This window comes from Bactrocera latifrons, unplaced genomic scaffold (assembly GCF_001853355.1).
Source record: "Bactrocera latifrons isolate USDA-ARS-PBARC rearing strain unplaced genomic scaffold, ASM185335v1 scaffold_0, whole genome shotgun sequence".
In the NCBI taxonomy this organism is placed as follows: Eukaryota; Metazoa; Arthropoda; class Insecta; order Diptera; family Tephritidae; genus Bactrocera; species Bactrocera latifrons.
The window spans coordinates 4,461,575-4,485,015 of NW_017534406.1; the positions used below are offsets into that span (position 1 = coordinate 4,461,575).

The window sequence follows — 23,441 nt, forward strand, 5'->3', positions numbered from 1 at the left end:
AGGAGTTTTGGAAAATTGGAAGAAATGAAGAAAATGGCAAGTTTTCCGTAATTTCGGCAAATCTTGGCCAATTTTGAAGGTTTTGGTGTCAAATTAAAGGGTTTGGAGAGGAGTTTTGGAAACTTGGAAAAACTAAAAAAAAGCCAAACTTTTTGAGTATGAAATGAAATACACATTAAACATATTTTGAGGTTATTATTTATTCAAAATAGGTTCCATTAAACCTAATATAATGCCTCGAGTGATCAACTAGTGCATGCATAGATATTATATGTCATTTTTTGTAAGACGGCTATGTCTACATGAGTCACTCCTTTAATGCTGGTTTTCACTTCTGAAGGTAGAAAATAGTCACATGGTGACAGATCAGTCTAATTCGGCGGTTTTTTGATGAGAGATATCAGGCCAAAAAGTTGAATACGCCATAAGCGCCGGCCGCGGTATTTGAAGCATATGCATACGCTATCTGGTTAGCTGGACTATTTGGCCAATTACACGACGAACGTGCTGAATTATAGATGGGCGCATATTGCGGTGTTGATCAGTTCCTGCAATGAAAATAACGAATGGAAGTGTGTAAAATTTCTTAAATGAAAAAGTTACAGTTTAGAGCTTATATACAATATTACTATGGTTATAAAAAGCCATGCTTAATACAGAATATTAAGATCTGATCTTTAACTTAAACTACATAAATAATCCTTGACGAGTTAACTAAAATTGGTCGGATACCCACTGATACACTTGATAACTTTACGTGGTTATAACCACGTTCAAATCAGAAAAACCGTCTTTTTCCGTAATTTGATATTTGAAGAAGTATGTGAAGCTTGCCACATTGGAATGCGACTTTCTCAGCAATATTTGCAGCGTTTTTTAAAAGGGTAAAGTGGTTCGGATGAGACTTGGGTCTATCACTGTGATTCTGTATCAAAATAAGAGGCTAAAGAGTGATGTGCACCTGGTTGTTTGGCTTCCAAATGAGTTCGTGTCCGGAAATCGGTCAAGAAAGTTATGGCATCAGTTTTTTTTTTGTTTTTTTTTTTTTTGTTTTTGATACAAGAAGAATTTTGTTTGTGGATTGCAAACTGGTAAAAAAAAATTAATTCTGGATATTATTGCAACCTTTTGGACCAGGTGAAGCAAAAATTGGTGAAACTGAGCCAGTTTCCAGATCCTTTTTCATCGGGACAATGCACCGTGTCATAAGGGCATTTTAATAAAAGGTTAAAATCTATGCATTAAAGTTCGAATTGTTGGAGCATCCATCATATTCACCAGATTTGGCCCGCAGCGACTTCCATATGTTTCCAGAACTGAAAAAATATATGCGTTGCGTTTTTCATCAAATGAAAAGGTCATATCGGCTGTTGAAGTCGATTTTGCAGACCTTCCGGATTTTCACTTCAGGGATGGGGTGCACAGATTAGAGGCACGTTGGAGCAAGTATATTAATGTTCAGGGAACTGAATAATAAAGTGTGTTTTGAATGATAAAACTGTGTTTTTCTCATCAAAAGACAAAACTTTTGAAAACAACTTGATATGTTATAAATCCTTCACTTATCATTCACTATCAAACTTTAGGAAGCAAATTTACTAAGTATCTAGTTTTTAATTGAATATTAATTAAGCTTAGGCTCTGTGAAATGTATAGCTGGTGAACAGTTGACATATGTAAATAAGAATATCAGTTAAATAAAATCGAAAAGTACTAAGCAGTGAGTTGTAATTTATGTGCGTTTTGAATAGAAAGTGTTAAACTGATTAAGAGTTAGATTATTTGAGAAATGTAGTAACAGTAGAGAACGAAGAAGAGACAGGAAAGTGAAACAGGAAAGTATCATCAAGAATAAAATTGGTGTTAAGTAAAAGTTTGGCAAGCTCAACGGCGCAATTAGCATACGACGACTGAAGAAGGGCTCTAGCGAAGTGAAGTTGCACCTTCTGAGCTGCATAGGTGAGAATATGCGCTAGCTAACTTAACCCTGTAGTAAAATGCTTCACAGATTAAAAATATATGATGCAAGAACTTGATTTGATCATTGGTTTAGTAGACCGATCTGAAAGATTTCTTGCAGATATTTTAATCAAATGAGAAAGTTTTTCACAGAAACAGTTTATTCCTATCGTTCAGTTTGCCAGCTACTTATATGGTATAGCGATCTGATATTTAATGAGGCGACAAATATGTAGCTGCTTTGGGAGAAAAGAATGTGTTGGAATTTTCAGATCGACATCTCAAAAACTGAGGAACCAGTTGGATTTTCGTACTTAAGTAAGGTGAGGAGCTTCCTTACACTCAAAGGATGTAGTTCTACTCCAATTAGTACTGCTTTTACTACTAATCTCTTTTCATGATTTTACACCATCTTCACCGCCATCTTTTACTGACATTTGAATTTGTCTTTGCACGAGAAAAGTGTCACCGCAGCTGCTCAAGAATATCGCGAAAGTTGCAGAACAAAACCGAGCAGGCAGCAAAGGCACAGACAAACAATGGAAAGGAAGTAAGCACTGTGTGAACACAACTTTAGCTGTTGCACAGGGGTGTGAATGAAGGTGTTGAGCGCTAACGATGAAGTTTGTTTCTAAACTCATGTTCAATTTACATGTGAACACATACACTCTAGCAATATGTACCCCGGTAAGCGTACGTATGCGCTTTCATGCATTTCATGTTAAGGAAAAGGTAGCGGGACGAAGTTAAAAATTTGTTGCTTACAACATACTCCAAATAGGGTCACATGTACACATCTCATTCGTTGCAACTCGATATACTGCGCTACGTATTGCAGTAAGAAAATAAAAATACAAAGCTCTCGGAAAACTCTCGAGTTACATATTTTAAGTAAACATTTTTCACTGTTTCCGTACGTGATGACCACTTTTAATTCAATAGTTGATGAATTGGAATGATTAAAGCTTATCTATGATCCCATCAGATATTACGTTTGCCTGTCAAAAGTTTCCTAAATATCTTTCATCCATCAAAGCTGGTAATGAGAGATTAATTTTATAATTTTTTTTTCAACTAACAGACAGCTGGCAAGCCTTCTGAAAATCGACTCCGACACAAATTATGCTTAAACCGGTTTAGTTTGATACTCACATAGCTATACACTATTAATAAATTAATTATTTCATGCATTAAATAAATAGAAACTGAACAGGTGGTAACTCTACTCAGAAATATTTGTAAATGTTAGTTTTCTTTATTCATTTTGGCTTGAAATTCATAAATCATTTAGTAATTTGTTAATATTATCAATTTGGTGGACTTAAAAGTTTTTAAATAGATGGCAACCTTTCTCAAAATTATATCCGACAAAAATCTTTCTTAAACTGATTAAGTTAGTTCACATTCTAATGTTTTATATATTTTTTAAATTTTATTGAAAATATTTTTTTTTATTAAATGTGGCAACCTTGCTTAGAAATATTTTAAAAAGTGAAATATCTTCATTTGTGCTTTAAAACCAAGCTTTAATATTTGATGTTATTATTTTTTTCAACTAAAATATTTTAATAGGTGGCAAACCTTTTTCGAAATTTATTTGGGAAGTAGCAACTTTTTAGTGCCTTAAGGCTTGATATTCACTATTTATACAAATAAATTATGTAAAATATAAAATAAAATGTACAAGTTCACAAACTGTGTCTCTTTTCGGACAATTTACTATATTTTCTCTCACAAGCTTTAAAGATAACTACTTTCTCTTCAGTCTCGCAACATTTGGCTACACACACTGGGGAAACAAAAAGAAAACCGGGTTTTACGATGAGTGAGGTTACCATGGTCTAGTAAAAGTGCAATAACTCATTGTATGAAGGATTTTCATTAGCATTAAATTTTACATTGAAGATGATGGAGAAGGGCTTCATAGGAGTCGGTACCAAAATTAGCAACGCACATGACACTATCCTCCCCTATGTACAATCCCTTCTCCGAAACACTGCTGGGCTACATGCAACCAAACTAGGTGCAACATTATCCGTGCATAGTTGTCTTAAGTTGTGAAATTTGGCGAAATTTAAATTCAATCTAATATCTTCATTTCACAGTTATTTAAATTTAGTGTCAATACCGTTACTTTATTAAAACTGTCCAAAAATAGTACCTTCTAGATGGTCCATCTGGGGTCTAAAAATCTTCACAATCGGTCTATAATATTTCAAGGCCCCAGGAACCCAACATGTGGACCACGGTCCCTATTGCTACCTGTTTACCGAAAATATGGAGTAATCTGTGGGGACTCCTACTGTAATTCGGAAAAAACAATTTTCAGATAATAATGTGCTTTTGTGTCAAAAATGGGTGAAATCGGCACAAAACTTCTCTAAGCCTTATAAATATTTTATTAGAATTTCTTATTGTTACAAACATAGACTATTAACAAAGAAATTCTGAAATTTTTGGAAAAAACATATTTCGAACGCCATTTCCGGTGACCTCTCCGAAAAAAGATGCATCCGCGATGGCAGAATAACTGCTAATAAGATTATCTAAAGTAAAAACATACCAGTTTTAGTTAAAATTTTAACTTAGATCGTTGACGAAGGAAAACACTGAAAATCGGATTTTTGGTAGACATTTTTACAAAACAAAAAATTAAGAATTTAGTAAAAATTTTGCGAAAATTTCCTTTTTTTCAAATAGTCGTAATCGGAAATCAAATACTTAATATAAGCCTTTAAGAATTGTATTTTAAAGACATGTATAAAATTTCATGAAAATCGGTTAAATAGTTCTCGAGAAATCTTTGCAACCGACTTGAAAAACACTGTTTCAAGAAAAACGGCGCTATTACTCTAGCCAGCCTCGAGCGCACAAGTTCTCTAGGTTGTATATCCAAAACTATTACTCGGATCAACTTCAAAATGTTTTAGAGTGTTGTAGAATTTAATAAGGCAATAAAAAAAATCGATCGGGTTAGGTGGGTTTGAAAATTTCTAAAAATCGATTTTTTTTTGCTTGCTTAATTAAATTCTACAATACCTCTAGAATATAGTCCTAAATTTTAAAGCTTATCTGTGTAATAATTTCGGAGATACGGCCTTGAGAACTTGTGCACTCAAGGCTAGCTGCGCTAAGTGCCCTGTCTTTAAACGCGTTTTCCTCGAAACTGTGTTTTTGAAGTCGGTGGACACGATTTCTCGAAAAGTTATCGTTCATATTGTGTACACGTTTTTGAAATAATATTATCTAGTTATTGAACGAAGAATCTTTTCTTGTTTCATTACAAGTTATTTTTCTGGCTAAAAAATGCCGAGAATTTTACCAAAAATGAGATTTTTTGTACAAAGTCCGAGGAAAGAAGTACAATTTTAATATTTTTTTATTTCCTACGTTCAAAAACGAGATTTAGATGGGTACTAACAGAATATGCTTAGTTTTTTTAATTTTATATGAACCAATACCTTGGTTATGCTGTCCGCGGCGAGGGCACTTTTTTGAAATTTTCAACATTTTTGTATCGAAGTTTCAAGAGATATTGTTCGAATATATACCTTTGATATAACATATTATATTTTTAAAATATATGATTTATTGCATAAAAAAAATTGTAAAAATACCTTGTTTTTTTTGTACCTCTGAAACCCACCTAACCCCTGAACCCATGAAACCTCTTGTATTAACTTCTATACATCATACGCAACGTACTTTAAATGGTTTGTAGAAAATAAGAGTCTTTAAAAAATTCCAAATAAAACTAATTAAATTTAAATTTTTGTTTGACAAAATTAGTAACAAACGCAATAAAATGGAAATACAATTGATTGAACACCAAAATTGTCCACGAAATGGCATGTCACATGTGGCACCGATGTAAACGTAGACGTGCAATAAAACATTTGCTAATGGCTGGACAACAACAACAACTTTCGCATTTGCGGTTCATGTTCGACGGCGGCCTCTAACCATATTTCGTTGTATTAGAAAGTTTGTTGCAAGCCTGAAATTAAAATCACCACACAATGTGAGTTCACAAGGGTAGCGTTTTGAAACTATAACCAGCACGAATGTTGTAACAAAAACAGCAACTCTCTCTAGAATTGTTACCAAACACATGCACAGCCGAAATCAGTAGTGTGAGCGAGGAATTAGAGCTCAATGTCCTTGGAAAACATACCACCAGGTTTCATTAATTGAAACGTTCACATGTTTGCATGTGTGTGTGTGTGTGTGTGTGGTTACATATGGAATATTTATTAGACAATTCAAAGTTGCCCATATCACCTCGTGCATATATGTATGCGTTTTTGTTGTTTTCGTTTTAAGCAATTGAAAAGATGTGTAACCGCTTCTCGTTGGCTGATGAAAATCAAATCGTCCATTTGTGTGGAAAATACGCGAAATCGAGTTGCTTTGGTGAGCACTGGGTGTACCCTATACTGCGACGGTGCTTTGGTGTCACTGTGAACACAAATTGCGTTGCTTTTCAATGCCACTGCCAATTAAACATGAAAGGGAATATGACTTTTTAGTGTGCTTCAGTCATATAAAAAATACTCAAGTAAGTTTATGTTTCAAAAGATCGGTAAGGCAGATTAAATTCTTTAATAATGATATACTCGTATTTTGATCAGTTTTCGAAGATATAGCCTTGAGAAATTGTGCGCTCGAGGCTAGCTAAACTAATTGTGCCATCTTTAAACGCGTTTTTCTCGAAACTATATTTTTGAAGTCGGTTGGAGAGATTTCTACTTAGCCGATCTTGAAATTTCATACAGGTCTTTGAGTTATAATTCTTTGAGACTTGGATGAAGTATTTTATTTTCGATTACGACTATTTAAAAAAAAATGTCAAAACTTTCACTGAAATTTAATTTTTGTTTAATGCCTGCCAAAATTCCTCTTTTAAGTTCTTTTCCTTTGTCAAAGTTCTTGGTTATGGTTTTAACAGAAACACGTATTTTTCACTTAAGATGACTCTGTAAGGACTTATCCTGCCAACGCGGGTGCATCTTTTTCCGAGAGTCCTCCGGAAATGGCGTCACAATGGCCAACTTTAAAATATCTTTTTCCGAAAATTTCAGAAGTTTTTTGTTAATAGTGTATATTTGTAACTGTAAGGAATTCTAATAAAATATTTCATTTTTTTTATGAAGAAAAATTGTTAAAAAATGTTGTTTTTTACCGGACGAAACCCTTGTAATCCCATAATGTGTATATTGCAGCTAAAGATAGTTTTGATCGCATTAACTGATGCCATTACTTAAGTATGCATGACAAAATCTCGAATTCAGCCCTAGTGTACTCAATATTATACTATGATCACTTAATGATTTATTAAATTTTTCCGGAATTTTGAAGTTCGAATTTTTTGTATATTAACTCCAGCATTGCCCCGGTTTCGCCCATTTTGGGCACAATGGCGTACATCTAAGAGAACCGACTCTCTGTGATTGCCCATAATATAAACAGATATTGCCATTATTTCGATAAAAGCCAAAACAGTTTAGGCACTGAGGTTCACACATTCTATATCTGCGTACTTGAAAAGTTATGGTTCGATTTCGGTCAGTTTTGGAAATGCAATGAGATATTTTTAAGGCACTTTTGCCGCAAAGTTGAAAGGATTACAAGGAATTCGAAATGTTGATACCTACACTCATTGAAGACCTTCCGTATCATCTCGGGGGTAAACATGAAAAGGAATATGACTTTTTGAGTGTCTTACGTATTTATATATTGCTTTTTCAATTTTTATACCCCGAACACAGTATTTTAAGTTTGCCAAGAAGTTTTTAACTCCCTGAAAGAAACGTAGAACAACCTAGAAAATATATGCTAGTAAATAATCAGCATAACAGATTGAATCAGTGATAGTTTTCATAGCGAGGACAGGTAGAAACAACCAAACATACTCAAAAGCGCTTAGACGTATAAGCTTAACCTCCTTCCTACTGAAAATGCTAGAGAAAATCTTGGACGCATATACGAAGGGTAGATAAGTAGAGACTGCACTCCATACACTGGTATTTAATATCGAAAGTTCTCTTCAAAAAGGCTCTTGGAGCATTCCTGGACATTTTTGGAGCATTCAACAACGTTTACACGGAATCTATTCTGATCAGTGTTCAGTCAATAGATGTTGATGCTGCTAAATATCGCTGGCTCAGAAGCCTTTTGACCGCTAGAAGGATAACAGCAGAATGACTAATGAAGTCTGTAGAGGTGTCTCTGCTTCTATGGACATTAGTGGTGGATAACTGCGAAAGAACTTGGAGGAAAAAGTCCCTAAGATAGTGCGTACTGCTCTTAGTCACAGCAGCACATGTTTTGATTATTGATCTCACTGAAGGAACAGTGTGGAGGAAAAATGCTGTGTCCTCCCTAACAAACTCATAGGCTTTGCAATTATCGGCGATTCCGGACAACCATACAAATATGATGTACCAACATGTAGTCCTTGACTAGTTTCGAACACACAGTAAGCGAGCTCAAAACGACTAAGGTCGATCGGTTAACACAGTGCTCCCTTCTCTATAGGAAGCTGCACTTTAGAACAGTATGTATATTTACTGCTATATAGATGGCAGTAACATCTGCTTAAAAGAAGTCACCGTGGTTCGCTAGCCTGACACCAGAGTAGTCGTAATTTCAATCTTTCCGTGAAAAAGGTCTCTGCCCCCCCTTTTTCAACGGATTAACAACGGGTGGTTGAGACAATAAAAAATTTTTTATGATCAAGCGACCACAATTCTATTTTTCCTTCCACACATGTACTATTTTTAAGTAATAACAGTAATTTCGTTACAAATTGAAAATTTCCAAAAATTCGAACTTTTCTGCTTACAAACTTGATTTCAGTGGAAAATATCTTCAAGTTTACTATATTATATTTATCTCCCTGTTTCTTTTTTGTCTTGCGATTGTAGTGCAACAATTTTTCTTTATATTTATGCTTAAGAATATCTGTTATAGAATAATATGGACGAGCGCTCTGCCAGATTGTGTTTACAGACCGTTTTCTGTGTCAACAAAAAACTATATTTAACTTTGCGAAATATCTTCCGCAAAAAATCACTGCCAATAACACAAAAGCGCACGTTAAAAACACAGATAGAGTCATTCGCTGCGCCATTCAGATCAACAAGAAAAATGTTTAAATATTTCCGCTCCATTATTGTGCTGCCACCACACAGACACATTCCTGCACACAGCGACGCAAAGGTAGCGGCAATAAAAAGCAACAATATTTTTCGCACACACCCAGTGAATTTCGAAAAAAATTGTGACAGCAAAAACGGCAGAACGGCAAGAAAAATCACAACACTTTCACCCGACAACCTGTTGTAGCAGCAGCCATTGTTGCGCATACGCCACGTCGTATGCCGTTATTTGGCAAAAAACTAGAATAGAAAAACGAAACGGAAGTGGCTGCGGCTTGGATATGTGTAAATATGCATGTGCGAGCGCTTAGTGTGAAAATATGAAAACTTTCAACAGGAAATGCTGATAAGACCACATCACTGACTCAACCAACGCCCCACCACCACTCCCTGCTGCGCCGCCTGCTTAGTGAAGTGTTGTGTTTTTTGTCACTGTCGCATTTTTTAGTTTGCACCGTTATCCTTTCAAGTCGCCGCTACGGACGCGCATGTCGTTTTATTCATTCATCTTTGCATCCCTATTGCCATTCACTACTTTTATTGTTAGTTTTTGTTATTGCCTTTATTGTCAACAAACGACATTTCCTCCTTATTTCACTCCCACGCTTCACCGCATGGCTTCCTCGGCTTTTTCAACAGCCGCTTTACTTATTGTGTAGCCTTGCTGTGCTTTGTTGTTGTTGTTGCGCGTCAAGTGGCTACACAGTATGCCAAATGGCAGGTGGTTGACACCTTGCCACACAAATAATTTTTGTTGCGAATTTTTTTAATGTTTCCACTTTTCTGTGCGTTTGTACCTGCTTGCCGTTACATCAGTCTTGACTGTGATGCCGTGCTTGCCACACACAACAATGTGTACTGTTGGTTACCCTTCAGGGAATTTCGCATATTCGTAGCATGCCACAGCAATTTTAAAGTTTTTATGCATACTCGCCGCACACGTCTCATCTCGCACGCTTTTTAATGCCTTCGTGTGCGTTCCTGCAAACAGATACTCAAGTTGCATGTACCCTTGCATGTTGTTGCAACATGTGCTGTGATCATTGCTTCAACAATTTGTTACTTCAAATGTATGCAGTTATCCTTATGACGGATTGCAGTTAGAGCTGGTGAAATAGCGGCGCTTAAACTTAAGTGTTGCGTTGATGGCAGAATACGCATGACTGTTTGTAATTTCGTATCTAAACTTGAATATGATATAAATTCTTTTTTTTTTTAGTTTACTTATGGTTACTATTTCAGTTTCATAAGGATATCACCAAGAAGCTGCTCAATTGTCGGAATAGTCGATATCAAACCACTGGAGCATATAAGGGTATTAATTTTCGACGTGCGGCTTCCAATAAAACAGTACACTTTTTGGGATTAGATTTTCTGCAACTATTTACTGATTTATACACAATTTGGTTTGCAATTTCATAACAAACAGATTTATTCAGGAGCATTTTTAATTGACCATTATTCGGTAGACATAATAGCACAGTAGAAAAGGTAATTCCAGCCACCATAGATCGGTTTCGCATCAGTCTAGGGCGCATTAGTCTAGAGCATAAGGTGCATTCTCAGAGATGCCGTACAGTGCACACCGTAGACGCTATGCTGCTGTAGAGCAGAGTTAACGAGAATATCCTAATGAGTCCATCCGCAATACCGCGCAGCAATTGGAGTTGTGACCAACCACTTTATGGAAGATTTTGAGAAGGGATCTTGATTTGCGGGTTTGTGGCATTCATCTCATGTAAGAATTGAAATCAAGCGAGCATCAAACGCGTCGCACGTTCGATGAGTGGACCAACAACGAGATGGCCAATGATTCAGATTTTCGCAAAAACATTCAGTGCTGCAGTGAAGCTCAAAATTTAGTCATTGCGAGAGATGAAAAAGTTTGAAAAGTCAGTGTTTGGTGTATTCTGTGGGCCAAGTGAATTATTGGTTCATACTTCTTCAAAAGTAAAGCCGGCCCTAATGTCAGAGATAATGCTGCGCGCTATAGAGCCATTTCGTAAGTGACTCACTTTTCAACACTGTTAAGCACCTTTGGTTTAATTTTGTTGTGACTTAGTAGCGATTAGCAGATGATAATTTGGTTCATGAGGTCTTTTTGCGTTAAACCCGATCTCGCAAGAGAACTTTGTTCAGCACTTAAAGCTCACTTATGGTTGACTGGCTATGTGAATTAATGAAATTGTCGTATTTGAAAAAAAAAGAAAACCTATTGTTGAAACGCTGTTACATTGTCTAAAGGTGTGTTTTTTATGGGCAGAGAAAGTTATTTGTTCATATTTTTCCAAAATGAAATTGGTCATAATGTAACAGTCAGTGGGGAACGTTCTGTAGCCATTATTAATTATTTTTCGTGCCTGAATTTGAGAATTTTGATGTGGGCGACCTTGGACTCCAACAAAAACTCTCTCCATGCCACACAGCCATCGAAACAATTAATTTGAATAAAGATTTGGTCAGAGCATCTCCTCGCGTTGCGGACCTGTTTTTTCGCGCCTGCCGCGGTGAACACTGGTCCGAAATCATTTAATTGAATGCATTTTATTTCTTATTGGAAACCCCATGCCAGCAACCCCTTAGTTAGAATGTACTTATATCGTAATGGCACTCTCATAAAAATTGTCCTCACTATTTGCGAAAAACTGAAAGTGTTTATTTTTTTGGATTCTTCATCATGAATCATTCGCCATAAACAAAAACAGGTAATAATCCTTTGATGACAAATTCGGATAATTAGGCGCATGTATAAGAACGTCTCAACCAATCTTCTGAAGCTTCTGGCGAGAAACTACTCTGTTTTTGGGGCCTGGCATTGTCTGATAGAACACACCTTCTCTAATATTGCTTTCTTCAGATGGTGTCGACAGTAGAAGTCTGAATAGATAGTTTGGCCGTAGAGGAATAGCTCATAGGTGATTAGTCCCTGCCAATTCCATTAAACATATAGCAAACCTTATTGAGCGTTCTTCTTACTGGACGCGTGTTCAAGCAATACTCAGAGATATTATATAATAAAAAAAATCCAGTAGGTTTTTTTTTTCAGCATGAAATATACAACGCAGAATACAGATTGATAAAGTTATCTATATGAAAAATGTAGGATTTCTGTTTACTACAATAGGTTACGTTAGGTTAATTTGTTTCCTATACCTGGAATAAAAATAAGGAAAATTAAAAATAATATTTATAGTATTTACATATTTTCAAGCGGTTTCAAAAGTACAAATAGTCTTTTAGAAATCAGGTATACCTTGGTTCACAAAGAGGGAGGATCATCAGTCAGTATCCAAAAATTTAGAAATCGGTTTATTCATCATATAGAGCAATTGGAAGAAGATATGAACTGATTTATGCATTTTTGACATTAAGCCGCTGTATTCTTAAGTGAAATAGTCTAATACATATGAAATAAAAACGAAGTTTTATGAAATATAGGCATTGTTGGATACCACCTGTACTTTTTGCTGTAATGAAGGAGCATTTCGTCCGCAGATAGTGAGAAGTGATCGATGACTGAGCTGAGAAAGCACTTGGAGAACTCTTTCGCCTAAGAACTTTGGAAGGCCTAAGTGCATAGTGTCCAATCTGCACTTGGAATGTACAAGTGGCATAACCAAACAAAGGATATCGCCAACTATCAAACTTTTATGTTCTTGAACCAGTTCGAACCACGTTTGTAGTGCCAAAGAAGAGGACGGAGCATATTTTTGTTTAGAACGACATGTGCGGAATAAGGTAGTGAAAGGAAGTAGTCCATTGATTTTGATTGACAGAGTTTCGTCGGCATGTGAACATTTCTAAAAGCCTTAAGAAATCGAATGGCTTTACAAAGAACAGGTCTTCAACTGGATAAATGGGAATCCCTAATCTAACCTAACGGGAAGCTCTAATAATAATAATGACATAATTAAAAGCGAATTCGTTGCATGGCTCAAATCTGATAAATAAGCTCAAGTACATACACCATATACATTTTCTTACGTGTATGTGTTAATTAACTGTAAGCGCGAAAATCACATCAAATACGCCCGAACAATTTCATTAGCTTCAACTTTTGCCTATTTAGCGCTACTTAGCGGTGAAAGCTAACTGAAAAGCTGCAAGCTCTCTCGTGATCATAGCATTTTAAACAACAAAAACAATAAACAACAGCAAGCAAGTAGGAGGAAACAGCAAACATAGCAGTAAGAGCAGCGCTTAAATCCGCACTTCCGCACACAGCGGTTTGCTGAACTGGATTAACCAAAATTATTTACTAAACCCTCAAGTGTAAGCGCCAAAGTACGGCAAAGCTCAAAGATATTTTTTCACACTTTACCCTAATGTGGCCACTTAGTGTCGGCAAATCCGCACGCATTAAATGAATGCGGAAAATTTTCATTTTAAAAGCGCAAGACGAAAGTGTGGGCGATGAAGTTGGCGGCGAATAAAGAGCAAACGAATAGCCACCACGAATTACCGTTGAAACATGACCGCAGCGTCGAAACGCCGCACACGGCGATGCCATTGTAAAAATAAGGTGTAAGAAGGAAACACACAAACAAAACAAACAAACAGCCGAATTACATGGTGTGAATAAACAAAACGGAGGAGTAAAGTGAATGGAACGAGTAGTAAACAATAACACGAGCATATTTCAAAGCGAGCGGAGGACTGTCGCGGCTGTGCGGGCCGGTTGAGGTGAGAAGCCTGCTGAAATGCCTGTTGTGCGGAATCATTTAATTTATACAACAAAAACAACGGCAACGTACACAAGGCACAAAAATAGCACTACCAAGAGCAACAACTACTGTGGAGAGAACGCTGCGCCGGTTTACTCGATTATTTAATAGACTTCATCCGACACTCCTGTTTTTATCCTTTGATTTGCTCGAACTCTGTAGTACAGGAAAGTGACATGCCGTCGAAATGCCGGTAATCGGCAAAAGCTTAACGTGTTAACAGTAAAGATGTAAAATATCAAGTTCGAGTGAAGTCGAACTTTTTACAACCAATATACCATCTCAATAGTATATAAATTAATCGTCATGTCGTGGATGAGACTTTGTTTCTGAAGGTGAGAATTGTCAACATTTTTTCTGATCTCTCCGTCTCGTTAATGTTGACGAAAAGGCTGACATCAGCGTAACTGAAAGAATACTATAGACATACAGGTTCTTTGTAATGCCAGATAGAGATTTATTATAGCTGAAGCTTACATCGTGCAGAACGTCAACGCTTTTTGCCAAGCTTAATAGATACTTGATATCTAATTCTAGTACATTTAGCCTCTTGAACTGCGAAGCTCCTAGATATCTAAGCCGAGCTCTAGATAAGACAAGACGTAAGCAGAGGAAGTGCCTGTAAATTATGACCTGTGACTAGGCCAACAACTATCCTGCAGTCTTTTCGTGAACATGTGAGCAGAAAACCAACGCGATATACGAGAGGTAACGTGTTAGATTAGGACAGATCGGCAAAAAGTTAATCAAGGACGCAACCACTACTCAATGATTCTACAACCAATCCACCGACAAGCGGTTAAAATAACATAAAGATAAGCTCATGAACAGATATGAAAACAATTAATAAAGTGGTAGCACTAATGTGTATGGAGTGATCTAAGGCATGATTGGATGTAAATAACCTGCTACTTTATTAAGCGTATCATTGGGAGGCGAAGGTCTGTACCGACTCCATCTAATTTCGGTCGTGGAAAGCCTTGTTTCGAAATTCTAATGCAATCAAAAACTTTTATAAAGAAGTGGAACTGAAAATTTCGATTTACAGGAAGAAGGAACTTTGAAAAATTAAGTAAAACTTGTACTATAGTATTATTGAAAGAATAGATTATCGGGTTTCCATCCCGAACTAACCACGTCGAATAAAATCAAAACTGAAGCAAGCCAATTGTTGATACGTTAGGGAGTTCTGCATCGTTTAGAACAAATGGTAGTCAGCAAGATCTGGGCTATAATGGGGTGAGCCATAACCTCTAGCGGTTGATTTCCAAATAGTTTATAATTGATCTTAAAACATGAGACCGAGCGCTGTTATGATGGAATATCCAGGAATAATACAGTTTACTGCCTCGTGTTCAGTCGGATTAACGGACGTGCCTTAGCCTCATTTCAATTTGACGAGTTGTAATGGTTCACTCACTGCACTTCTAATCCTATCAATGATTTGACTTGCTGACCAGGTTTCACATATGATTTTATTGTTTATTTTTGCAGTAATATATCCGTTTTTCATCAACAGTCACAAACCGATGCAAAAACTACTCTTCTTTTGGCAGCTTTCTCCATCTAAATTCATATGTCACTCGATTTCCTTGCATTCCGGCTACTTTTGAACGTTCTGAAATGGCTGCTTGAGTGCCTCTCAAAGAATCTGTGACCTTTTTGTTTGGCAAAACACTTTGTCGAGTAATGCTTCCAGTTACTCATCTTCAAACTGCTTTTGGCCGCCCAGAACGTTCTTCGAATACAAAACGGCCATTGTACCATAAATTTTGGTAAACCGCACCCTTGTAATAACGAATCAGTTCTTAGAAAGTCCGATATTGTGGCATAATTGGAATGCAAAATATATAATATAGTCAAAATAATCAGCCTACTGAGCATACTATTCGCAACACTATCACCCATCTTAAGACCCATTATTTAGTACTAGATAATATTCAACCGAATAGACCACGTCCAGCACGCAGTGAAGATAATATATCAGCCGTAGCAGAAAGTGTACACGAAAACTGTTGAGAGACCATTCGGCGCCGTTCACAGCAACTCCGACTAAAGTATAGAACGACATGGCGCATTTTACTACTAGATTTTAAATTGAACAAAATACAGCTTGTGCAAGAACTGAGGCCGCTCGCCCTTCCCAGGCGACATCACTTCACTCTATGTATGAGTTTTTGGAAAGTTCCAAGAAGATCAGACGTTTTCGAGCCAAATTTTGTTCAGCGATGAACTCATTTCTGGCTCAATGGATATGTAAATACGCAAAATTGCCGCATTTTAGACGAAGAACCAATTGAATAGATACACGGGTTGCCATTTCATTCATAAAAAACAACCATTTTGTGTGGTTTGTAAGGCGGTGGAAGCATCCATCCATATTTCTTCAGAAATTATGCTGGTAAAAACGTAACCGTCAATGGCAACCATTATAACCCACAATTTGATATTTGCAATTGAAGCTCGTGATCTCGGTAACATTTGGTTTCAACAAAACGACGCTACCTCCCAATCATTGCATCAATTAGTGGATTTATTGAGAGAACACTTCAGTAAGCAGATTATTTCATGATTTAGGCTGGTCGATTGGTCACCTTGGTCATGTGACAACACATCGTACACCTTTGAAGTCTAAAATATATGCGGACAATCCCACTCCGATTTAGGCCTTGGAGCAAAACTTCACGCGTGTCATTCGCCATTTACAAGTCGAAATGCTCGAACGAGTCAACGACAACCGGACTCAATGGATGGACTATCTGAGACGTAGCCGCGGCCAACATTTGAAAGAGATAGTCTTCAAAAAATAAATGCCAAAGAATGTTCTTTCGAGTGAAATGAGATGACAAACAGTTCCCAGTAAACTTGGAGTTTCTGTGTTTTTTCTATAAAAGAGTAAAATCGATATAATTTCGCATTCTTGTGGCTTACTGAACACTGTTTCATAAAACAAAAATACCTGACATTATTTTTGAATTGGGTACAAATCCAGTGGTAGGAGGAAGTGAGAAAATCGGCTGTACCAAAGCAAAAAACTCAAATGGCCAATGAGCAAAGCAGAAAAAATTAAAACAATAGCAGCGGCTAAGGGAGCCTGGGTCATTCAGCAGTGTGTTGCATTTAATTTACTTTATCAGCGCCATTCGGTGTGGCAGCAACGGCAACACGACGGTGCACACAATATAAGTGTGGTGGGCTCAGCGCTCAGGGAGAGCTGCGCCAACGGCAGCGTTGCCACCGGCAAAATGGGTGAATTATCGTCACGGCACACTGGTTGGCCACATTGCCGCTGTGGCATGTTAACAACTACACACACATACAGACACAGTTGCCGGGATATTTATCAACAACGTGCACAGGTAGCAGCTGTTATTTAATTGTTCAATGCGCCACACACACACACACACACACTCACATACACACAAACTATATGTAACGGCGTTGTGGCAAGGCGAACAGCTCAATCTGTTGGTGCAACACTGCATTCGCACTCCCGCCATTTTCAGCAACCTCCACAGCAATATTTGGTGTAAGCAAGCTGCCTACCGCCTCGCGCTCATGGCCTTGCAACAATTACACTTTCCCATGCACATACTTACCTGCAACATAAGTTTGTACTGTATATGCACTTGTATGTGTTTAAGGACAGCGGACAACTGTTGTTTCTGCTCATGTATTTTTACTGCCGTCGCTGTTGTTTTGTTGGCGGTGGTGTTGATGCTGCTGCCATTGCTTTCACTGCTGTTTAATATTTCGGTGGCACTCCAGCTAAATACTAGCTTCTCTGGGTCACCATTCGTGCATTTTCCAAATGCGCGTTGCATGCCACAAATGTGTGCTGCACACTTGGCTATATAGCAATGCAAAAAGCTGCGCCGGCAGCAGCGTTGTATGTGCGCCGCGTTTTGTAATAACAACATGACGCGCCATATTGTTGCAACATTGACCGTTGCGGTGTAGCATGCAGTTTAAGTGCAGCATTCGTGTTTACATGTCTATTAGAGATCGGAATTGCATTCGGCTTTCGCTTGTCAATATTGGCGCAAATGTTGATATTCTTGACCTAGGCTCGAGTGGATTAAATTTCAGTTTAAAGCATGAAATGGAATTCTGGCTAAATGAAAATAAATATTTGCAAACAGAACTAAGCGAAGTGGAAATATTCTCGGATATATGCAATAAATAGTTAAATGACTTACAAGTCTTGAGATGTGAACTGAACACATAATATCAACGACGGTATTTTCCGACTCTAACCGCTCAGAGTTGAAGATAATGCTAATGATAGTGACGATAAATGTATAATCGTTGTTACTGAAACCTTTTTTGCATAGAGGCAAATATTACTATAAAAATTATATGACAAATTCGCAGATCGGTATATTGCTCTTGATAAAATCGAATTTTACCTTTTCTTGGGGGCAGTCGATGGATAATTGCAATATTCTGCCTTGTTGTATATACATTTCAAGAATAAGAAGGGCAGACCAGTAAAGACCACGCTCCATATATTGGTATTTAATATCGAAAGAACATTCCTAAACATTTCCGAAGCGTTCAACAACGTGTTGATCCTGCCATACAACGCTGGATCAGAAGCCATTTGGTCTCTAGACAGATAACGGCAAAAGTCTTTAAAGGTACTCCGCAAAATGGAGTACTACCTACGCTTCTATAGACATTAGTGGTGAATAAAGTGCTAATGAACTTGGACTGCAAAGCCTTTAGATAGTGGTATTTTTTTTTATCCTAGGAGGAAGCGTCGAAAGCCGGCGTGCGGAATTTTAATCCGCTAAACCTAACCTACTCACACCTCATGTCTCTCCCACGGGACCACTGGACAAAGTATTACTTCATGGGAGAGAAGAAGTCGTTTAAGTCTCCTCTATTGCACGGACTGACTGACGCCTAATCTGTTCTAAATGTCTCAATTTTGTCATAATTACATTTGCCGCTTCGCTGACAGCTTTCCACTTTACAGAGGACTCGCACATAAGTGCTTTCAAATTTTCCACCGTAATAATGCCTCCAAGGGCGGTTTTCAGCTTTTCCCTTATACTTGAAAACCGAGGGCAATAAAAGAACACGTGTTCAGAGTCTTCTATACACTCTGTATATGTCGGATAGTATTGACTAAAGTCATGACGATACTTGGATAGGTAGCTTCTGAAGCAACCATGACCACTGAGTATTTGGGTAAGGTGGATCTCCCTGTCCGAAATCAGTCGGTAGGTCCACCGTCCTTTGCACGAAGTTTTCCACCATTGGTGCCACTTCTCTCTTCTCTTTTTGCTGTGGTAGACGTCTCTGATTGGTTATATATCCGAGCGAATTCGTCTCCCTGGATGTCAATCGGCGCCATACTGGCTAATACCTCAGCAGCGTCACTTGAAATAGTTCGGAAAGCACTTATCACACGTATTGCTGAAAGCCTATGCACTGTGTTAATTGGTCTAGCAAATGATTTTGTTTCTAGCGCCCGTATCCATATTGGAGCCTCATACAGGATCACTGAAATTATTGCCTTAGCTATTAAACATCGTCGGCTGGAACGCACACAGCCTTTATTTGCCATCATTCGAGATAACGCATTACATATTTTATTTTCTTTACTTGTCGCATTAAACAAGTGGTCCTTGAAATTGAGTCCACTATTACCCCAAGATACTTCAACTGCGGCTGTGAAGTAATCTCACATTCTCCTATGGTCAGTGATATTTTATCCTCAATTTTCCCTGACCTTATGAGCGGGACTTCTGTTTTCTACTCAGCCAGCTCTAGACTCATGGTAGCAAACCATCATCGCAGACCATTTATGCTGTCATTGCATTTGATCCGGAGGTCATTACAGATGTTTAGCTATAGCTACCACTATGTGATCATCCGCATAAGCGATTGTTTTCACATTTTTGGTTGCGGTATTCTTAACACCCCGTCGTACATCAGATTCCATAGTAGCGGGCTTAAAGCCTTGCGGTACTCCACTGGAGATAGTGTAGCTCTGAGTACCCTCGGCCGTCTCGTATAGCAATCTCCTATTTTGAAAATAACTCATTATGATATTTATCAGATAATGAGGAGCGTGTATATCGTGTAGAGCTTTTATTATATTTGCCCACTTTGCGGAGTTGAACGCATTCTTCACATCCAGAGTTATTAGCGCGCAGTATTTTTTCCTACCCCCTTTCCATCTTTTTCCACTCATTGGACATTTTGCAATATCAACTACTTCTCTTATTGAATCAATAGTGGACCTAGTGGCATATGTGGACGACATTTCCTTCTAAATAACGGCTAGGTGTCTACATACCATTAATAATATTATGACCACCACTCTCAATACAGTTCAGAATTCGGCATCCCAAGCGGATCTGGTACTTAACACGGAGAAACCCGGTTGGGTTCACAAGAAAATGCAAAATTCTTCTATGAAACTTTACTTTGGCAAATGGGACATAACTGTCTGATAGCACCTTGGGGTATTCTTTGATAGTAAATTCCTGTGGAAGCACAACGTAGAAAAAGAGTGAATAAAGCTGTCAATACTTTATGTACATGTAGTCAGATGCCCACAGTAAAACCTGGGGCTCTCTCATGCACTGGTGCTACACAGCTGTTGTTAGACCAATTCTGGTCTACGGAGCAGTAGTATGGCGGACATGCGTACGGAAATCCCCCTACCAGAAACTAATAGAAAGGGTTCAGAGGTTCGTTGCGCTGAGCATAATGGGAGCTTTAAGAATAACTCCAAAGGCGGCTCTTGACCTGTTATTATTCCTGCTTTATATAGATCTCTTAGCTTAAAACTGTACAGCAAAATCGGCGGAACAACTACCGGCTGCAGGAGAATTTACGTATAGAACCTTCGGGCATAGCTCGGGTTATGGCGGTTGGGCAAACACCAACTACATGATCACACTTTGCAATTGGGAAAGAAGATTCAAAGCAAACATAGAAAAATATAGTTGGCGTAAAGGTACGATAATTATCTGCTACGCTCGTAAACATTTATACGGATGGCTCGAAAATGGACGATGGAGTTGGTGCGGGGATATTATTTTTCAAGCTGAAGTCTTTGCTATTGTGAAAGCCGCTGAGCTTATCTGCAGGCAGTTCTAGAGTCAACATCAACATAGACAGCCAAGCGGCAATCAAGGCAGTAAACTCGCATATCGGCCAAAAGTGACTTGGAAAGCGGCCATCAGTGGAAAGTGTTATTAGAAGCAAACAACTTCACTTCCACTAGGTGCCAAGCAACAAAGTCATAGAGTGAAATGAAATAGACTAGGGACAAGAGTGCCAAGAATGGTGTATGGGGGACACCCGAGTACGTGATCAATGTGTCTATACGATGATCTAAACAGCAGCATGGTAAAAAAATCAAAACCCGGTTGAACGAGCAACCTGACTGCAAAATTGCAAAAGTCATGTGCAAAACAATAGTAAACAAAATATTTGATATATAATATGAATGAGAAGTCAGCCGAAAATATTTATGTTAAGAAAGCGGTGGCTTGAAAATGTCTTTCAAGCTTCATTAATTTTTGTCAATCACTTGAATGAGTATACATATTAAGGTTAGAAGAAAGTCTGGACTGAATGCATTACCTTTTAAATAAATTAACTTGAGAACATATCTCCAAAAAATTGTATTAATATAACACAGACATTGAACGATATATTGTATATCGCCTAAATGCGACAGTACATTAAAAATCAGTACATTAGGTATTTGAAGAACATTGTAAGTATCGAATTGACTTATCCCTTTTAAGCGCCAAACACAAATTTATAAGGAAACGACACCCACTCACTCACTTTCAATAAATATTCTCACGATATTTTCGGTATATATTCTATGATTCTCACTGAGACCTTTCTATTTGATGTTTGGAGGCTGAAAATTAAGTCTAATTGCGACCAAATTTAGATAAGAGAGAAATGCGTACCAAATCCATTCATTGCAAGATCTAATACCTTGCTGGTCAAAATAACAAGATTCACGCTAAAAATGCCTGAATAGCAATTTTCCTATACCATAGTTAACTTGAAATTACGAATATAAGTATTTTAAAACCTACTATATTCATAGTATTCTGTGGATAAGCTGTCAAAAGTCAAATTTAGAACATTATAAATATATTGGGTGCAGATCCGTTCAGAGGAAACATCTAAGAATTATGATAGGTCTAATTTAGGTCTAACGGCTGAGCTGGATTAGAGTAGTTACCGGCTTCGGTGCTATGTCAGATGGAACAGTTCTCTACCAAGGTGGATGAAATGTGATTTCCATATTATCTGTTGTGAATAAAGCGATTTGCTTTCTGGTGCATGCTCATAGTCCCTTAGTTCAAAGAGGATGGAGTCATGTTTAGAAGTTCACAAGTAGCCTCTGGGTAGCCAAATAACATCCGTTTGAAGGCGATCTAAAGTGACATGGCGAATCATCCCTCCCCAGAGTTGTTCGCTGGGCTTGGGACCCGCCACGTAAAAAATGCCTCCAATGAAAAGGAAACAAAAGCATCAGATGAGATACCCCCTTTTCCTGACAACCGCGGCAAATGAATTAAGGGTAACGATTTAAGGGCATGCACCTTCAACCGCTTTACATACAGCTGCAAAGCAAAGCATTGGTTTTCGTAAAATTCAAAAGAACAGCTGGTACGATGAGGAGTGCCGTGTTGCGGCAGAGAGAAAACAGACTGCCTACCCCCAACGTTACGATCGACCACAACTCGTTGCAATAACGAGAGTTGAAGAGGAAAGCGAGACTCATGTGCATGAAAGAGAGGAGAGAGGCCGAATTACTTGGATACGAAGAGCCTGGCAAGCTGGCTTATAGGGCTAATACACGAAAAGATGCGACGACTAACAAAAGGTTTTAAGTCAGGAGCATACTTTTGTGAAATCCTCATAGCTGAATGATGATAATTGGTTACTCAAGCTTTGAGCTTTCAAATGCTCACACTTGCTTTATTAAACCGCACTTATAAAGGTACTGAATTTTTCTAACTCAATACGGGGTCTGGTGATTTCTTAATAGATTTGAGCCTGCAATTTGATTCGATTTGGAAATGAATTTCATTTCATGCCTTTATATAGACCATTATGCTGAAACTACATTTGATGGAAATATTTGACAATTCTCACAATACTCGTCAATTCAATTTTGAATGAACGACAAAAACCATTTTAGCAATACTTTGAATTTAAACTTTAATTCGCTTGAAAGTTAGCTATGAGTTTGTTAGCTTTCATAGCAGTCTAAGCTTACACGAGACTTATGCTCGTGCTTAATGCCACAAATAACACCTCCGAAGTACTTTTTATCAGCAACGATTGCAGTCGTAATGCGAAAACTGACACATTTTTGTCACGTAGCAAACGCACAAATTTCGTTGCAAAAACAAGAAAAGAGAGTGAAAACTAGAAAGGTGTTACATGCTAGCAAAAAAAAGAGCAAACAGCTGCCAGTGGCAAACTTTGACAGGACACAACCTTGCCACTTACAAGTTGCTGCACCGTAAGCTAAGCGAATATGCGAGCAACTGCCAAAAACTATATTCAAGTTTGCTGGAGTTTGGCGAATTGGTGATGC

General features: G+C 37.8%; 1 protein-coding gene across 1 annotated transcript in view; it reads right to left on the reverse strand.

Moving 5' to 3' along the window:
• Nucleotides 1–317: 317 nt before the first annotated feature.
• The window catches only part of LOC108967236, a 138,262-nt gene continuing 115,138 nt past the window's right edge, over nucleotides 318–23,441 (reverse strand). The window contains exon 6 of the mRNA XM_018930938.1: nucleotides 318–548. Coding sequence (XP_018786483.1) covers nucleotides 463–548 — 86 coding nt within the window. The 3' untranslated portion in view covers nucleotides 318–462. The remainder of the gene's footprint in view (nucleotides 549–23,441) is intronic.